This window comes from Mesitornis unicolor, unplaced genomic scaffold (assembly GCF_000695765.1).
Source record: "Mesitornis unicolor isolate BGI_N332 unplaced genomic scaffold, ASM69576v1 scaffold17896, whole genome shotgun sequence".
Taxonomy (NCBI): Eukaryota; Metazoa; Chordata; class Aves; order Mesitornithiformes; family Mesitornithidae; genus Mesitornis; species Mesitornis unicolor.
In genome coordinates, this window is record NW_010190484.1 from 1 (window position 1) to 16,293 (window position 16,293).

Consider the following 16,293-nt stretch of genomic DNA (forward strand, 5'->3'; position numbering starts at 1 on the left):
CCTGGATGTGTTCCTGTGCAACCTCATCTAGATGATCCTGCTCTGGTAGGGATGTTGGAGTGGATGATCTTTCGAGGTCCCTTCCAACTCCTAATATTCTGTGATAATACATAGCTGAGCATTTGTATGCTGACAGTCACTGTCATCCTTCACACAGCTTAGGTGGTGGAAGTATTACAAGGATATAACTAATGTTCTGCAGCCAATGAAGTGCCAGGAGTTTTGGGGCTATGTTGTTCCCTTGCTGGTCTCACACTCTTGGTGGTGGTCTTTCCCATTGGCCTTGGTACTGGCATAGGGCTGGTACAAGCTATGAAGTTCTGACTTGCAGTGTCTCAGTACTACCAGCTTCACAGTGTGCTCCTCAGAGATCTTGGACTTCCAGTGGTTTTTCAACCAGTTGGTTTTTTTTCTCCTGTGACTTCAGACAACTGAAAGCAGCAATTTGAAAAAATAGGCCACTCAGGTTTCTATATATAGCAGCTCTCAGATCCCAAGAAAGCTGGTGCTCTCATCTAATCTGTTTTTAGCTGTCAGTGTTTGTAAATTAATATTAACAGAGTTGGTCCTAAGTAGAATTATAAGTGCCTTCATGGTTTTTTCCCCTTCTGCTTGCTATTTCCAAGTTTTTTCTCTTTTTGGCCTTTTTGTTTCAATTAGGAAAGAGTCATCTGTTTTTCAGCTTCTTTGCTTTTTTCTTTATACTAATGATGAGTTGACCTTCAGCAAAGGGAATTGCAGTCATCGCATTACTGAGAAGCACCTGACTTGCATCAAAATTGGGCTGGTTTGATGTCAGGCAGGGGGACTGGTTTCAGCTTTAGGGTTCTGTGCACCATTTCTCATAAATTAAACATGAGACTCTCCATATATTGAAGTGATTTTTTTTTTTAATGAAACCAATTAATTTTTTATTGACAGCATGGGGGAAGTGGGAGGGGGATTAAAGCAAGACTCAACGACTGATAGAGTAGGAAAGACAGAGTATAACTTTATGGCAGATGTTAGAGGAGTTTATGAAGTTAACTGCTTCTGTTTTAAATATTTACGCATAAAATTACATGGTTTTATTTTTTTGATGTACAGCAGTAAAGGTAAGGCAAGAAGTAGTTTTCACAGAGGGTTTACGAATATAGTTTTATTTGTTTTATTTTGGTGACAACCTCCTCCTCCAGAAAATACTGCTCTCTTTCTCCTCCCAAGACATCACCTGAGTGTTCACAGATGCAAAAGTAGAGACCGTACAGGAAAAAGCTGTAGTTTCACTTTGCTGAGAAGTGGTGGAACAGGTTACTCCTACATGAGAGTTACAACCTTGATGAAAGAGTGAGATTCTTCTGTAACACAGGATCATTGCATGGAGAAGAAAGGAGTCACTAATCTACTTTATTCACATTCTTCATATTTTATGCTGCCAGTTGAAAAAAACAATGTTTTCCATATGCACAGAGCAAGACAATTTGCATTCATGATAGTAGAATGGGGAACATACTTGAGAATCTTGCATTTAATTTAAATATTCTTTGATCTGCTGTGTGCTTCTTAATTCATTTGTATACATACACTGTTTTCACCCATAAGTGATTGAAATAAAGGAGGGAGGGGTTTGAGAGCAGCAGCTTTGTACACAGAATATGTTTTTCCTCTGTGGTGGCAGGCTTCCCCTGTGACCATAGGCAGGTGTCTTGGCCCTGTAGCTGTGCAGTGGGGTTTGGGGCAGCTCCCAACTTCTCTCATGTGTGCACAATCCTGTTTCTACCTGTGCATCTCTTAGGGTCGGCCAGGGGAGCAGGTATCTAAACACCTCTCACCCTGGAAGACTGGCAAGTAATTATTGTTAGAAAATCTGAGCTCTTCAGTTAAAATGTATTTGAGATCAGAAATAATACTGCAAAGTTGCAGGTGGCGGTCCTTTACATTCTGAAAGCTTAACAGTTTCTCACTGAAGGATGCTCAAAGGCTAGTGTTGCATGTTTGCACTTTTTTTGTATGTCTGCTCGTTACTTGCTCTACTTGGATTTTTCCAATGTTATTTCTAGTTCTTTGCATTTGGTGGAATGTGAGCCTGTAACCTGACTACAGAATTATAGGTGTTAAATTTTCAACTGAATAAACAGTCAGATTTTTAGCATGGATTAATACTTGTAGCTTTTGTCTGTCGATTTAGTAAGCTAGTCTTACTTACATACCATCTGTTCCTGGCACAGAAGGTCAGAGCCTGGCTATCCCACGTCAGTCTGCCTTGGCCCTTTTTCTACTGCACATAAGCATGGTGACCATTATGGTGTCTAAGTGAAGCTCATGTGGCAGGCAACCTCCACCTCTGGTGCAGTGTTACTAAAAATACGTCTTGGGAATGCTCATTGGAGTGGCTAACAGAACACAGGAATTTCCTATGTACTGTGCAGCCTTCTCTCAAAAGATATCCGAGTTTTCTCTCATTAGCAGTTAATAGTGTATACCAGTAACGTTGTTTCATGTAACTGTTGATCTATCTCCTGGAACAGGTGATCTGTCTTGTCAGGAGGCTGATCAGCTTTTTAATCACTGAATGAAGTCTTTGATAAGTAGTAGAAGTATTCTTTTAATCCGTATCTAGAAAACTAGAAGACTGTAGCTTCCACAGTACAGCTTCTGCACATATCCAGGAGGACCAGTCTTATGTGGTGTATCCATAAATTTCTCTCTTTCAGGCCACTGTCATGAGAGGAATCCAGATGGCAGTCATGACAAGGAGAAATACTTTGACCACCATGAGACAGTTACTGCAGTGGCAGAGGGACACTCTGAGGAAGGTACAGAAGATCCAGAAATCCTTACTCAGAGTACAGCAAGGGATCCTTCCTTCTTGAGACTGGAAAGTAAGTCAGCCTTACAAAATGAATGCTGGTAATTAAATCAGTTGCTAGATTTTTCAGAACTCTCTTCCTTCCTCCAAGAAGCTACTTTCCCCCTCCTCTGTCTGTAAAGCGACAAGTAACCCTTAAAACCAGTTTCATTCTTTTCACTGTTGTCCTCCTCCAAGGATAACATCAAAATGCATTCAATTAAAAGATGAGATCAAGGTTTAGACATTTCCAAAGCTAAAGAATGTTGTTTCTTGCATGAGTCTACAAACACATGTTGGTTGTACCTCGGTGAATTCTGTATCAGCTATGCCAAATACAAGGCAAGAAAAACAGTGTCTGTGGTTAAACTACAGAGAGCTTTAGTCAGTGTTTAATGCAAGTATGTATTAAAAGACACCACCTATTTACTTCCTGAAACAGGCAGAATGCTGGTTTGGAAAGAAAACTGATAAAAGTGATCTGAAGGTGTTGATTTCTGAAGCAACAGTTGATGCTTACTTGCAATGAGGAAGTCTGCATTCTCCAGTCTCCCTCTCCATTTGCAGTGTGCAGTCAGTGATATTTGGTTTGTGTGAGTGGAAAAGTCAGGTCACAGAAAAAAAAAAGATCCTTTTTCTACAATTCGTGGAAGCAGCAAGAAAAAACTTTTTGAAATTTTTATGGTGTTCCTTCTTAGACACAGTCACTGCAGAAAGCAACGGTTCAGAAGGAATAGAGGGTTTAGAAGGTGATCAGATGTCTGAAGAGATGCTGGCTTTGGTGGATGAGTTTGAAAACTCTTGGCCTCAGGAAGCTTTTGAAGGGGCGCTGGAGGTAAAAGGTCATCGGATGGACTTGCAGGGAATTCGGGTCCTAAAGAAGGGATCTCAGGATGGACTGGCTAGTTCCTGTTTTGGGGACTGTGGTGATGATGATGAAGCTGAATGGGTAAGTTTGGATGAGTTCACTTAAGTCTTGTACCAACTTACTGTTGCAAAGGAGGGAAAGAAAAGAGGACAGTTCAGGGGTTTAACACTGGAATATTTATATAGAGGAGCTTCCCCTATGGGCCTAAAAGAGCTGTTTTATGGCTTGTGTGAAATGAACAACTAGTTTCAATCCATCTTCTAAAGGAAAGGCCTCTGCATCACTAAAAGTGATACCATAAGTGTTAATTATCAGTAGCAAGAGCTACTATTGAACAGGCTATTGAATGATGCTGGATATCTTCAAACTTCTTGTGCACAGTTACAAAGGAGAAAAGTTTATAACCAAAAGTTTTGGTTAGCATGAAAACAATCAAATATCTACTGTCATCATCTTACAAACAAAGCATGTAATAAAAATGCCTTTCAGTTCTCCAGCAGTTAAGTTGGTTTTCTCCTATGTTGGAGATTGAAGTTGTGTACTTTGTTTGCATGATGTGATGCAGTGAAAGTGAGCAGGCTTAGGGAATGGGTTGAGATGGGGAGGGAGGGAGAGAGAGAGGAAGATCCTGTCTGTAAAGTGTTTGAAATTGAATCTTTGGGCTTAGACAAGTAGTGTATTGTAGCTGATAATGTTCATGGTGTTTCTTACTGTTAACCGTGCTAACGCTATTCTTTTGATAGATCACTTTTCAGGTCAAACGTTTAAAGAAACCAAAAGCTGAAAGCTTGGATCTCCAGGAGCCAGTTGGGAGAAACAGGGAAGAAGGGGCTAATGGAGAAAATGAAAACTTTTACCAAACTGCCCTGGAGATCAGTGGACCAAAGATACCTTCTCCTGGACCAATAGGTAACCTGCTGCTTCTAGAGAAAGCAAGTCATTTGCAGTTTTTGCATTACTATGGTTTATTTCATTTGCAGCTTTTATATGACACTGGTTTATTGCTGTAAATGTGTCACAAAGACTACCTAGTGAAACATGCCTTCTGGATGAGTAACTGGAAAAATTGGAAATCTCATCCATCCTTTTTCCACGAAGTGAAATATAATTTTATCTGCTGAATGAAAACCTTCTAGTTAATTCCCAGAGCTTCTGGGGATGAGGTGGAAAGAGCAGAGAAGGAAAGAAGTAGATACTCTGAGTAGAAGTAGTAAAAGAGAGAGGGGGTTTTAATGATCTTTAGATCAGAATGGGCAGAGAAGTTAGTTTATCAGATGAGAGAGGCAGCTTCAGGGATAAATGCAGGTTGAGAGCTTGAATTGATTACTGCCTAAACACAAGACACACAACTCAAAAACAAAAAGCAGAAAGCTTGGTCTAATAAAAATAAAATAAATTTAAAAATTTAAGTGTTCTGCTATAATTGGTTTGGCAATACTATGTGAGAAAACTTAGAGACTGTCTTCCAGAAGACTGAAGCTACAGAAGAGTAGAGTATTGCACCAACATAGATGAGGAGGTTTGGAGAGAGAGCTGGAGTTTTTGCTAGTTGAGTAACAGGAATTGGAGAGTAGTCTATTACTGTGGTGCAAGCTAATTCCGTTGGTGCGTTCAGGTGAACATAAATCATCAGCATGTGATTGCTTGGGATGAAATGTAGAGCTGCTAGAATCTAATGATGCCAAAGAAGAGAACCGAAGTTCTTGGCCCCCATACTTTTTTGTCTTTCCTTGATTTCAATGGAACTAAAATCCTAATGTCATAGGGCTGATGTGCAGGCAAAGATGTGCTCTCCAATACATTTTAGTCCTTTATGATTTGATGACCTGGAAAGGGATTTCACATTTTGAAGGGTTTTACATTAAATCTTTAACAAGCTCCTTTTTTAGCAACTGACAAATGCAAGTTACTGAATTAAATATTTAAAATGGAGAAGCAGGGGGAATTACATGAAAACAGACTGTAATTTGTGAGCACACTCCTGTCCTTTCCTCAATGATTCTTCTCTCTTCCTAGCACTCCTGTGAGGCAGGATTTGCTGACATTCTCTTTGCAAGGACTAAATCATCAAAAGTTTATGCAATGTACTGGAGGTCACCTGGGGAGGTTCTGGTAGAACAGGGAAATGACGCTAGCTGTCCTGTGTTTGACTACCACTCAGACTACTGAACTGTCTCTGTGTAGCGTTTCGATACCCCTTGCTATATTTTGTCATTCATACAAATAAGAACTCTCAATCAGGTGGTTCACAGTGGTGGGGATGAGCTCCCCTGATCATTCCTCTCTGAAGTTTCCCAGTGTTTCTTGAAGTTAATTTCCCTTTAATCAGAATACTTTATAAAAGACATGGTATTATTTCATCCTTATTTTGAAAAATTATGGTGAAACTTTTTACTATACCTTGGATGGGAAATAGGATTTGCATCCAAATGGGCAAAACTTCAGGTAACTAGAAATGAATACTGAAATACTGCCTACATAGCTGGTACGATAGACTGGCACGTTGTTAAACCTGGCTTCCCACTGTGCAAATTTATGGCTACAGTGAATGTTTCTTACATTCCAGTCAATTCAGATGTTTCTGATATCAGAGGGAAATGTTTTCTGACAGCACAAGCTGGATTCCTAGGCCTTGGTACAGTATCCACCAAATGTAAGGGAAAGATTTCAGTAGGCTTTGGTTCAAATGTGAAGATCAGGCTCTTGTTTCTCCCAGTGATCTATGTGTTAACATAAATAAAGTTTATTTAACCTTGCCCTGCCTCCGTTAACTTCTCTGCAAAATGGGAAGGCTGAATTGTAATCGCTTAATAGTTTCAGAAATGTTGCTGTCTTGAGTGTAAGAATGCAGTAAAAGCCACTGTCCGCATTAAACAATATTCACTGAAAAGAAATGGCAGTATTCTTTTCACCTAGGATTGTCACAAGACAGAGCAATCAACCTTTATTGTTTTTATTGTAGCTAGAGAACTTAAATGATGAGTCACTTATGAACTTTCTCTAAGGACATTTAAGTAGAGACCTTACCTGTAAACAAGAGTGGCAAATGTTCTTAATCTGTAGCTATTGAACAAGTGTAATGAAACAGATTTTAAAACTTTGCCTCCTTTTCTGTCCTGCGTAGGATCCAGTTCTGTCTTTGAACCCAAGTTTCATTAAGTGCATTTAGGACTGTGACTTCTGTAACACAGGGAATGTATCCACTGGCATAAAGTATTTTGTAAATCATTGTACTGAAGTAGAATGTCTTTCTGCTTCCAGGCAGTTTCTGCTATTTTTTTTTTCCTTTCTCAAGGGAAAAGGCGCGACTATCGTAGCCTTGGCTGGCCAAGTCCTGATGAATGCCTGAAACTCCGTAGGGTGGAGCTTACAACTGTAGCCAGCACATGGCTTGCTGTTTCTGCTAAAAACATTGAGTAAGTATCTTGTACATGAACCTTAAATAAGTTACTCACACAAAGCCAAGACAGTTACAGGGCCTTCAGTTTGCATAAACTGAAGATTTTAGTGTTCTTTAAAATAAGAAAGAACTACCAGGATTTCAAAGAAGTTTGAAAACATTATGTATTGTTTCGTCAATAGACTTGCAAGGAAAAGTGCAAGTGCAGACGGAAGATCCACTCTTTCTTACTTCTTGATCTACTCAAATGAGATTCTGCCAGGTTCTGGGCAGTTTATACTCACTAGGGAACTTTGCAGTGACTCTTCTCTTTGTGAATTCACTCTTCTGTAGTGAATCTTGTGACTGATTCAACTTGTTTTATGACCTTTATAGCATTACAGAACACATTGATTTTGCCACACAACTCCAAGAACCAGCCATGGAGCCCCTTTGCAACCCAAATCTACCAGCCAGTATGCACACTTTGGACCACCTGCAAGGTGTCTCTAGTCGGGCCAGCTTGCATTACACTGGGGAAAGTCAACTGAAAGAGGTAGGCCAGAGCTGAAGGCTGTCACACAAAAGTGGCCATACCACGGCATATTCAAGGTGCATTTAGCTCAGTGCCCTGTCTCCAGAAGTGACCTTCAGTGAGTGAATGCCTGGTTAAAAGTGTAAGAACAGTGCAAGCTGAAAGCGATGCCTTATCAGAATTTTTTCCCAGCCATCTATGATCTGGCCTAAGGGAAATCCTAAAACACCATTTACGTCTTTGTAATTATAGCTCTTGATGGGGAATTAGTGAAAGAAAAGTCTAGCTGAACATACATAAACTTCTGGCATTCTTAATATTCAGTGCCATCTAGTTATAACACTTTGTGATGATACAGACGGTATTAACTCAAAATAAGACAGTGATGTTTAGGTTGGAACAGGTTGCAATGTTTGTAGAAGGCTGGGGAAAAAAAGCAACCAACAAGTGAGGGACATCTCTTACCAGGTTCCAGCATCTAAGCACTTGTCTTCCCTCTTCCACAGGTGCTCCAGAATCTTGGCAAAGACCAGTACTCACCACAGTCATTAGAACAAGTTGGTACTCGAATAGCCAAAGCTTTGGAAAAGGTATGTGTAAATGAGAAAAACACAAAGTCTGGACATAGACGCCTGACATAGTCAATCCAGTTCAGTTTGTCTGAAATACCAGTGAAGGAATATCTCAGTACTTGGAATAGGGATTTGTGTCTATTCAGCATCTGTAATGCCCTCACTGGTATTTATTTGTTTCTTGTGCTTACACTGTCAAGTGTCTTGCATATATCTCTACTAAAACCTAAGTTTGTCAAATTTTCCAATGTTTCCAGCCCTGTAGTGAGCAGTGTTGCTGGTTGCTGCTATAAATGAAACTATTTCAACAGTTCTCATCTCTCCTCTTTCTTTTTGTGCTACCATTGACTTGGAGCTTATGGAAAGCTGAGTTAAACCATGGCTCAACTCTCCAGTCACGCTCCTGGCATGCAGCAGTCAGCTAATAGACAGGGGCTTCCTCTCTTCTCTGCTTACTTCCTTTTACTTTATGCAGTGTTGGGCTGAAGTATCAGATGCGTTCAGGTGGAGGTATGGCACTATGTGCAAGGCTGCACTTCCTGTTCTCCCCAGAGAAAGACAAGCATCCTAGCTAGATTAAGGCTGATAAGAACCTCAGCTGAGGTCCTTGGGAGAAGATGATGAGGAACATAATTTTCCCAGGATCTATGAGGTAGATGAGAATTCAGGGATTGTTATATGTTTACAGCTACAGACAAGAGTATCCCAAACTACTATAGAAAAGAGGGCTCAGCAAAACAGTTTAGTGCCCCTAGCGTATTCTTCTGAAAGCCATCTGAGGAACGTACTGTGCTAGCTTTGTCATTCCCAGAAGGTAAAGATGTTACTCTTACACTATTTACAAGACTTATTTTCTTTTCACTTTAGATGTATATTATCTCTTTCTCTTACGTGCTACAGTTCCTACTGCAGACAGCAAGCTTTATCCAAATAAGCTGAAAAATGAGTGCTGAGACCAGAGGCAGAACTCTCAGTAAGGCTAGCTGTGTTGGAAATAAAATGCAGTTTTTCTGTCTACCAGTCTCATTCAGTATTCACAAGAGCTAATCAAACAAATCAAAATGGCTACTTATCTAATTGCGTATGTGAGCATAAACATTCATTTACTGTCTCTGAGCCCACAGAATTCAAGCACATGGTATTTTCCTTTCTAACATGTGACATGGGAGTCAGCCAGCTAGAGACACCAAACTTAATCAGCTAGGCTTGTCAGGTTTCTGCTCTGAGCTGCATCTCAGAGCATCCTTTCTCTTTCCTGTGACTACAGAGAGCCTACAAGTCCATTCAGCTAACTTAGCTGCATTTTTTGCTTTATGTTGGGTAATGTGTATACACATCTAGTTACTCAGCATCAGACACCTGGTTAGAAGCTGTTTTGGCTGCTAAAACTGTAGTTGCTGTTTAAATCTATTTAGCTGCTATTCCTTTCTTAAGAAAATGATGTTGCATTTGGAATTTGTTTCCTTTGGCAATCTCATTTACCTGCATAATGTGTATATCTTGTTAGATAAGAAGCGTTTTGCTGCTTTGAAATAGTTTAATGCTGTTTTTAAGTGTAATACCCTCTACCTCAATATATCAAAGTGGAAGACTGAAAGACAGGAAGACTGTTCGCTGCAGCTGTTTACATGACTGATTTTTCTGTTCTTTTGCCAGAATCACACTTCCTGGGTCCTCTCTAGCATGGCAGCTCTTTACTGGAGGGTGAAAGGCCAAGGAAAGAAGGCAATTGATTGCTTACGGCAAGCATTGCATTATGCACCCCATCACATGAAGGTGTGTAGATGTGTGCTCATTACTCAGATGAAACAATGTTTTTCTTGTCGCAACAGGGCTTTCACAGACAATTGTTAAAGCCAACACTCTGTGTACCAAGTGTCTATAATGTATTAGATATTAGCTAATTGTGGTGAAACCTCAAAACTTTCTTCAACTGTTTAGTGTGGACCGTCTCCTTTTAAAATAATAATAATCATTTTAAAAAAAAGACTGCAAAACTGCAAGAGAGGTTCCGTGGAGTTTCCCGCAGTTTAGTGGGTTTTGACACCTCTCTGGGCAATGCGAGCTTGAACTTTTCTCTGTTATGTAGGACTTGGAATCTTCATCAGTCTTTGTCTGGACAAGTCTTCTAAGCTAAGATGTGGGTAGTATATTTTCTGGTTATGCTTTTAGAGAGGGAAGTGTATCTTCTGATTGCGTTTTTAAATAGGGGAGGAGGTGATATCTAAAGGAATAACTTAAATGCTTAAATCTTAAGTGTTTGGGGTGTGAATCTCAGCTGGACACTGGTACTGGTGCCTGACTTTGTGCAGCAGTTCTGTGCCTTAGTCCAAAAAAGGCAGTTCTTTAAACATAATCTTCTGTTTAGTGTTTCAGCTGACTGAAGAGCTTTGTACGCTTCAGCTTGCCACATGGTATCTGAGCATTATAACGTATGTTCTTATACACCAAGCTCCCACTTGCAAACCGATAAATGCAATTCACATTAACATTGCAAAATGTATACTCCTTTTGGAATCTTGATCTTAAATCCTTTCTCTGAAAATAGGGAGACAAGGTAATTTACACTTTCAGGGTATTATTAGGAGGATTTAGCCATTAGCAGTAGAAATGTCTCAACTAACAAATGCACATTCCCAGTGCATGTCCTGTGTATCTATGGTTCCTATAATTTTGTCTCTTTGCACTTGTCCTTTTTAAACAAGGTTGAAACCAAGATCTATCTCAACAAGCTCTTGCTTATTTTTCTGTCTGTATGTAACTGGGAATGGTTCCTCAGAAATTGAGCCCCTGGCTGCGTGATTTGTAATGGGTCAGAGTATGGATTGGTAACTACAATTTGGCAAAATTATGGTATTTTCTAGAAATGTGATATAATGTTGCTTGGGACTGGCTGACTCTCTGAATTTGTGCCTTGATTTTGTTCTCCATATTGAAACTGCCTCCAGAGAAAACTGTGGGTCTTGTTTGTAAAGATACAGCTGCAACTTGAACTCAGTGAGAGTTAGCACTGAATTAACAGCTATTTAGTATTTTGTTTTATCCTCCTCTTTGTTTTTATGCACTCTGGCTACTTTCTCTTGCCTTTTCTCATGTAAATAAAGGGTAATTAATTTTCCTTTGGGCTTCTTTTGTGATTCTGACTTCCATAATATCTGTTTTGCAAACATGGATGACTTATCCACCAAAGGTACTCCTTACCTTGTGAATGTCAAAGAGGCAGGGATCAGATACATCCAGAATTTTTTATTGTCCTGTTAAGGGCACCTGAGACTTGCTACTAAGCAGTATTTTGTCCTTTGAAGGTGTGAAGCCCAGCTTCCAGAGAGTCTGTTATGGCTGTCAGGGCTCACCAGTTTTGTCAGTCAGACAAGGTCACAGGCTGGAAATCCAGGAAATAAAAAACATACCATCAGTGACTAGCTGAGGAAATGTTATTTATAGCTGTTACCCGGCATCACAGAGGATTTCTGTGGCAGAGGCAGGATAACAAACTGCATCAGTTGCACAAATGGTTAGAACTTTGTTTCACTTCCTTGCCTTCCTCTTTTGTTCATATTCCTTCCCCTTTTATGCAAGAGCTGAAGGACGACGGTGAAACAAAACAGCTTCTTTTGTGTCTGAGAATGCATCTCATATTTGGGGAGAAAACTATTGTAGGAGCATCTAAAAATAAACGTACATACTAGGACACTTACGTGAGTTAAATTTTGAGTTTTCTGTGCAGCAGTAGTATTTGTCACTGTTGTGAGCAGATGTGTGTATGTGACGGGTTTTTGTTTATTACTCAAGTCCAAGTGCCCTTTTTTAGTAAAACAGGTCTGGCTCATCACTTTCAAAGTCGCCAGATAGTGAAGTGAGTAGTAACCAAGTGAGAGTGGCCAGGCGGTGGAGTCTTCTATTTGTCTTGCTGGTCCTGAGACAGCCACAATGGAAAGAACCTCCCTGTTCATCGCTTGCTCTTCTCTTCCAGGATGTGCCACTAATAAGCCTAGCGAACATCTTCCATAATGCAAAACTCTGGAATGACGCCATCATTGTGGCTACCATGGCAGTGGAAATAGCACCACACTTCGTGGTTAATCATTTCACACTGGCAAATGTCTACGTAGCAATGGTGAGTGTGCTGTCACACAGTTATGTCTGGTTTTGGTACAGTGTATATATATAAAATTAAAATCTTACTCTCACATATAATTCCAAAGAAGCAGCATTCAAGAAATTGGAGTAGGATCAACAAGAAAGATTTATTTTTTTTTAATGCCAAAATTAATTACTCATCTTACTCTTAGTACTCATTTAGTACCTGAAGGCCAAGATAACCTGGCGTTAGAATGCTGTCTGCAAAGCTTTAAGACAGTAGCACACAGTTGATAATTTGGGTTGGCTGCCTGTCTAAACACAGGATATTTTTATAATACTGGGAAATTAATGATAAATTTGGTCTCTATCCTGAAAAGCTGAGCTTAGTGTAATAAATAAAACCCAGTTCACAGCTGTGGTGAACAAACACAAGGGAAGTTTAATTTCAATATCTGGATTATCAGCACCCAAAATAATTTACAGATTGAACTTGATTTTCTTCATAGTGTCTATGTATTTTAATCTGCAATTTAGCTTTCAGTGCTTACTCTGAACATGGAGTGTTCGTTCTATCTTATTAAAGCTGGATTGATTCTTGTGTGTTTCATCCTTATCTTTAACAGGGCCAGTATATTTGAAGGCTAAAAGAGGCACCATTAAACTGAGACATAGATGACATACATCTGTGTCACAAGTAGTTTCAGTAACACATGTTACTATGTATCCCTGTCAGTTGTCATCACTTGTGGATTTGTCCTTAATATTTTCCTCCTGTGGTTGAGGGGATAACAGAGATCAGGGCAAGCTGAGGAGGTGATCACGTATTATGGCTATTGGGGTTGAGATGAGTTGAAATGCACAGTGCTGTCAAATACACAACCAAAACAAACTGAAGACAGGCATAGCTTTGTTCTGTTAAGGTATTACTTCTGACAGTTGTTTGAAAGCAAAGAAGTAAAGTTTGATGCCTGAGTTGCCAATGTCTTTTTAAAGTTAGCATAGTGCCTAAGGATAACTTCACTCTCCATGGATCTGAGAGATTTCCCAATGAAGCCCCTTATTCATTATAAGAAATTACTGTAGCAATAGGAAAAAAAATTATATTCTGGATCAAATTATACTAACAGAAAGACAAGGTAGTTTATGTCATATTTAACCTGCTGTATTTGAGAGCTGACTGACCAAAGGTTGTAGATGTCATGCTAATTAACAGTATAGCATTATAGAGGCCGTGGTTCCTCTATTTGCAAAACTTTTTAGTAAGTTGCCTTACAAGGGGGAAAGAGTTGGCAGTGTTAAGGACTGAGAGCTTTGGATGGATGCTATAGAAACTATTGATGTGGTAATCTAAAGGAACATCAGAACAGTATCAGATCACAGAAAATGTACATGGTTACATCTAAAGATGGAAAAATCTGATTCTTGTTTTCATTGTTGTTTGTCAGTGCTCCCACAAACTAAGATGGGGTTTTGTATGTAATTCCTGTTGAAACTGTATTAAAATACACTTTTCTAAAAAATCAAGCCTTTACAACTCACATTGCTCTAGGTAGAGTTTATAGTGTGGCTAGAAATTAGTATTATCTGTACTGTACATATACAGTTACTGAGAAAAGGAACGTACGAGAACAAAACCAGTGTTGAAAGTGACTGAAAAAAAACAGAATGTTTTGGGTCTTTTCCCCCCTCACTTTTCTTCTAATACAGTATTGGGTGCTTTCCTAGTTAACAAAAAGTGGGGTGGTGTAGGTAATTAGATTTCAGCTGTATTAAAATAGATGGTATTTCAGCATGAAGGCTTTTTACTACCACTCTAGAGTCCAGGTTATCAGTTTAAATTGTCTAGCTACTGTATGCTTTTAAAGTATTGTTTGGGGTTTGGGTTTTTTTTTACTTCCTTTACTTGGAGTAATCTTTTGAAAAGAGTTTCAAGTTGTTTCTAAAAATGTTGGCTTTTCAGAAAAGTCGATGGTTTTGCATTGTCTAAGATTTTGAAGTTCTGATCTATGTAAATTCTGATTAAAATGTGTTTTTAAAAGTTACTTTTACAGCAAGAATGCTAAGATCTACTATTACAAGGAAAAGGCAAGATCACTGTTTAATAATGCTCAGTGATGGTTTGACTCCCTTCCATGGATTATGCAGAATTGGGTCATTAGCCCAAGCAAATACCAGAGTTATTTGGGGAAGGGAGGGAAAAATCCTAAACCACAAGGATTGGTTCAGTTACTTTTGTGCATGCCATATACTGCTCAACTACTCAGGACAAGAAAGGCATAGAAAATGTATGTGTTTAGTGGTTTTGGAATCTGACTCTTTGAAATCTTCTTCCTTTCTGTACAGGAAGAGTTTGAAAAGGCGATGAAATGGTATGAGTCAACACTAAAACTTCAGCCGGAGTTTGCCCCAGCAAAGAATCGAATCCGCACCATTCAGTGTCATTTACTTATGAAAAAAGAGCGGCGGTCTCCTTAGAGATCAGCATCTTTCTCCTTTTTTAAAAATGTCATTATTCTCTATTCTGCTTCTAAGTGTGCTAAGATAAATTGATGAATCAAAATTTTTAGCAAGACTTTTAAAAAGAGATGGGATTTGGTCAAGGGTTCTTTTATTTTTTTTTTTCCTCAAATATAGGAGCATCTTTGGAAAATACATTTCACAGACCATAATTTTAAAACATCTGTAAATATTAAACCAAGAAACTTCCATGAGTCCATGACCACTTGTACCAGGACCCAGGCACTGTTAGTTTTTCCTTAATGCTCAGATTGGCATCAGCATCCAAAATAACTTGTTTCATATCTTACAATCTAAGTCAATGGAAATGTAAAGCATACACCTGTACCAAATAGTAAGAAGAGATAATCAGCAGTTTATCCATGTGGAACTCATGCTTTGTCCAGTCTTGTTCACTCCATACCACATTACCTGCTTTTTTGGAAGGAGAGGGACAAGAGTTTAAATGTTTATAAAAAACATTAGGAACATCAAGCATTTCTGGAATTGTTTCTTTCTGTTGGGGGATGAGGAGGAAATGAGGAAGAGGGAACAGCAGGACCCTAAAGTCAAAGTGGTTTTTAATCTTACTTGAAGGAAAAAAAATGGGTAAAAAGCCCAGTAAGATGTTTTATATTTGTCTATATATGCATAGCCCTCTGCCTCCCTGAGTGGTTGATTTACTAATTCTTTGTTCACTGTATTTCTAGCCATTTCAGAATAAGGTGCAAGTTTATGCTCACTCTGAGCCATACTTTCAGCTGCCAAGAAGGAGGAGAGGGGCAGTGTCAAGGTATCATCAGCAAATAAGTCAGGTGGAAGATTTCCAGATCAGTTCTCTCTTTGGTTGGTGGAGGACATGATCCTCCAGACATCATTGTTGAATCAACAAGGGCACATATTTGAAATAAAATAAATTGTTTATGAACAAATCACAGCTTCTCCTCTAACGTGTGTGTCGTGCGCCATTTGTAAGAGTCTTGGCTTTGCCTTTCCTCAGTCTACTGCCTTTCCTCAGGAGCAGCCAGGGCCAGGAGGCAGGAAAGCCTTTAACGCTCCTGAGTAGGCAATGGTTTTCTGCGGATCGGTGGAAAATTCCCTGCAACTCTGTTCCTGACTCCTTTTCTGTGGCACAAGGGAATAAATGGAAGTTAACTAAATCAGCTGTCTGTCATGTAACCTACCCTCCAGCTTTTAGTGTTAAACATACTGCTTAGTGATTCTTTTTAAAGAACTAACAGTGTTTATGAACTTACTCTTTTTTTTCCAATCTTTTCCTCTTTCAGTGATGCAAATTGAGAGCAAGTATGGCAGTGGTGGAAAATACGACGTCAGTGTAACTTTTTTAATACTGTAACATTTTTCCTCATAAAAAGATTTCTGAGTATTTTTATATATAATTGAAGATGAGCAGTTCTAATGCAAATTTTACCTCTGTTTTATTGCAAGTAATTTTTGTTCATCTAAAAAGCCTGACAGAGGTATGAGCAAGTGCTACTGTTGGGTGGATTTTTATTAAAAATGGGTGAATGT

The 16,293-nt window shown here is 39.2% G+C and overlaps 1 protein-coding gene across 1 annotated transcript; it reads left to right on the forward strand.

Annotated features, from left to right (window-relative positions):
* Positions 1-2,693: 2,693 nt before the first annotated feature.
* LOC104542197 (tetratricopeptide repeat protein 17-like) lies at positions 2,694-15,692 on the forward strand (the record flags this gene model as incomplete). Its single annotated transcript, XM_010186421.1, has 9 exons — positions 2,694-2,861; positions 3,526-3,776; positions 4,439-4,604; positions 6,991-7,111; positions 7,471-7,630; positions 8,116-8,199; positions 9,838-9,957; positions 12,155-12,298; positions 14,608-15,692. Coding segments are annotated over 9 exons (1,346 nt in total), but the record flags the coding sequence as incomplete, so codon positions are not given.
* Between the last annotated feature and the right edge of the window lie 601 nt (positions 15,693-16,293).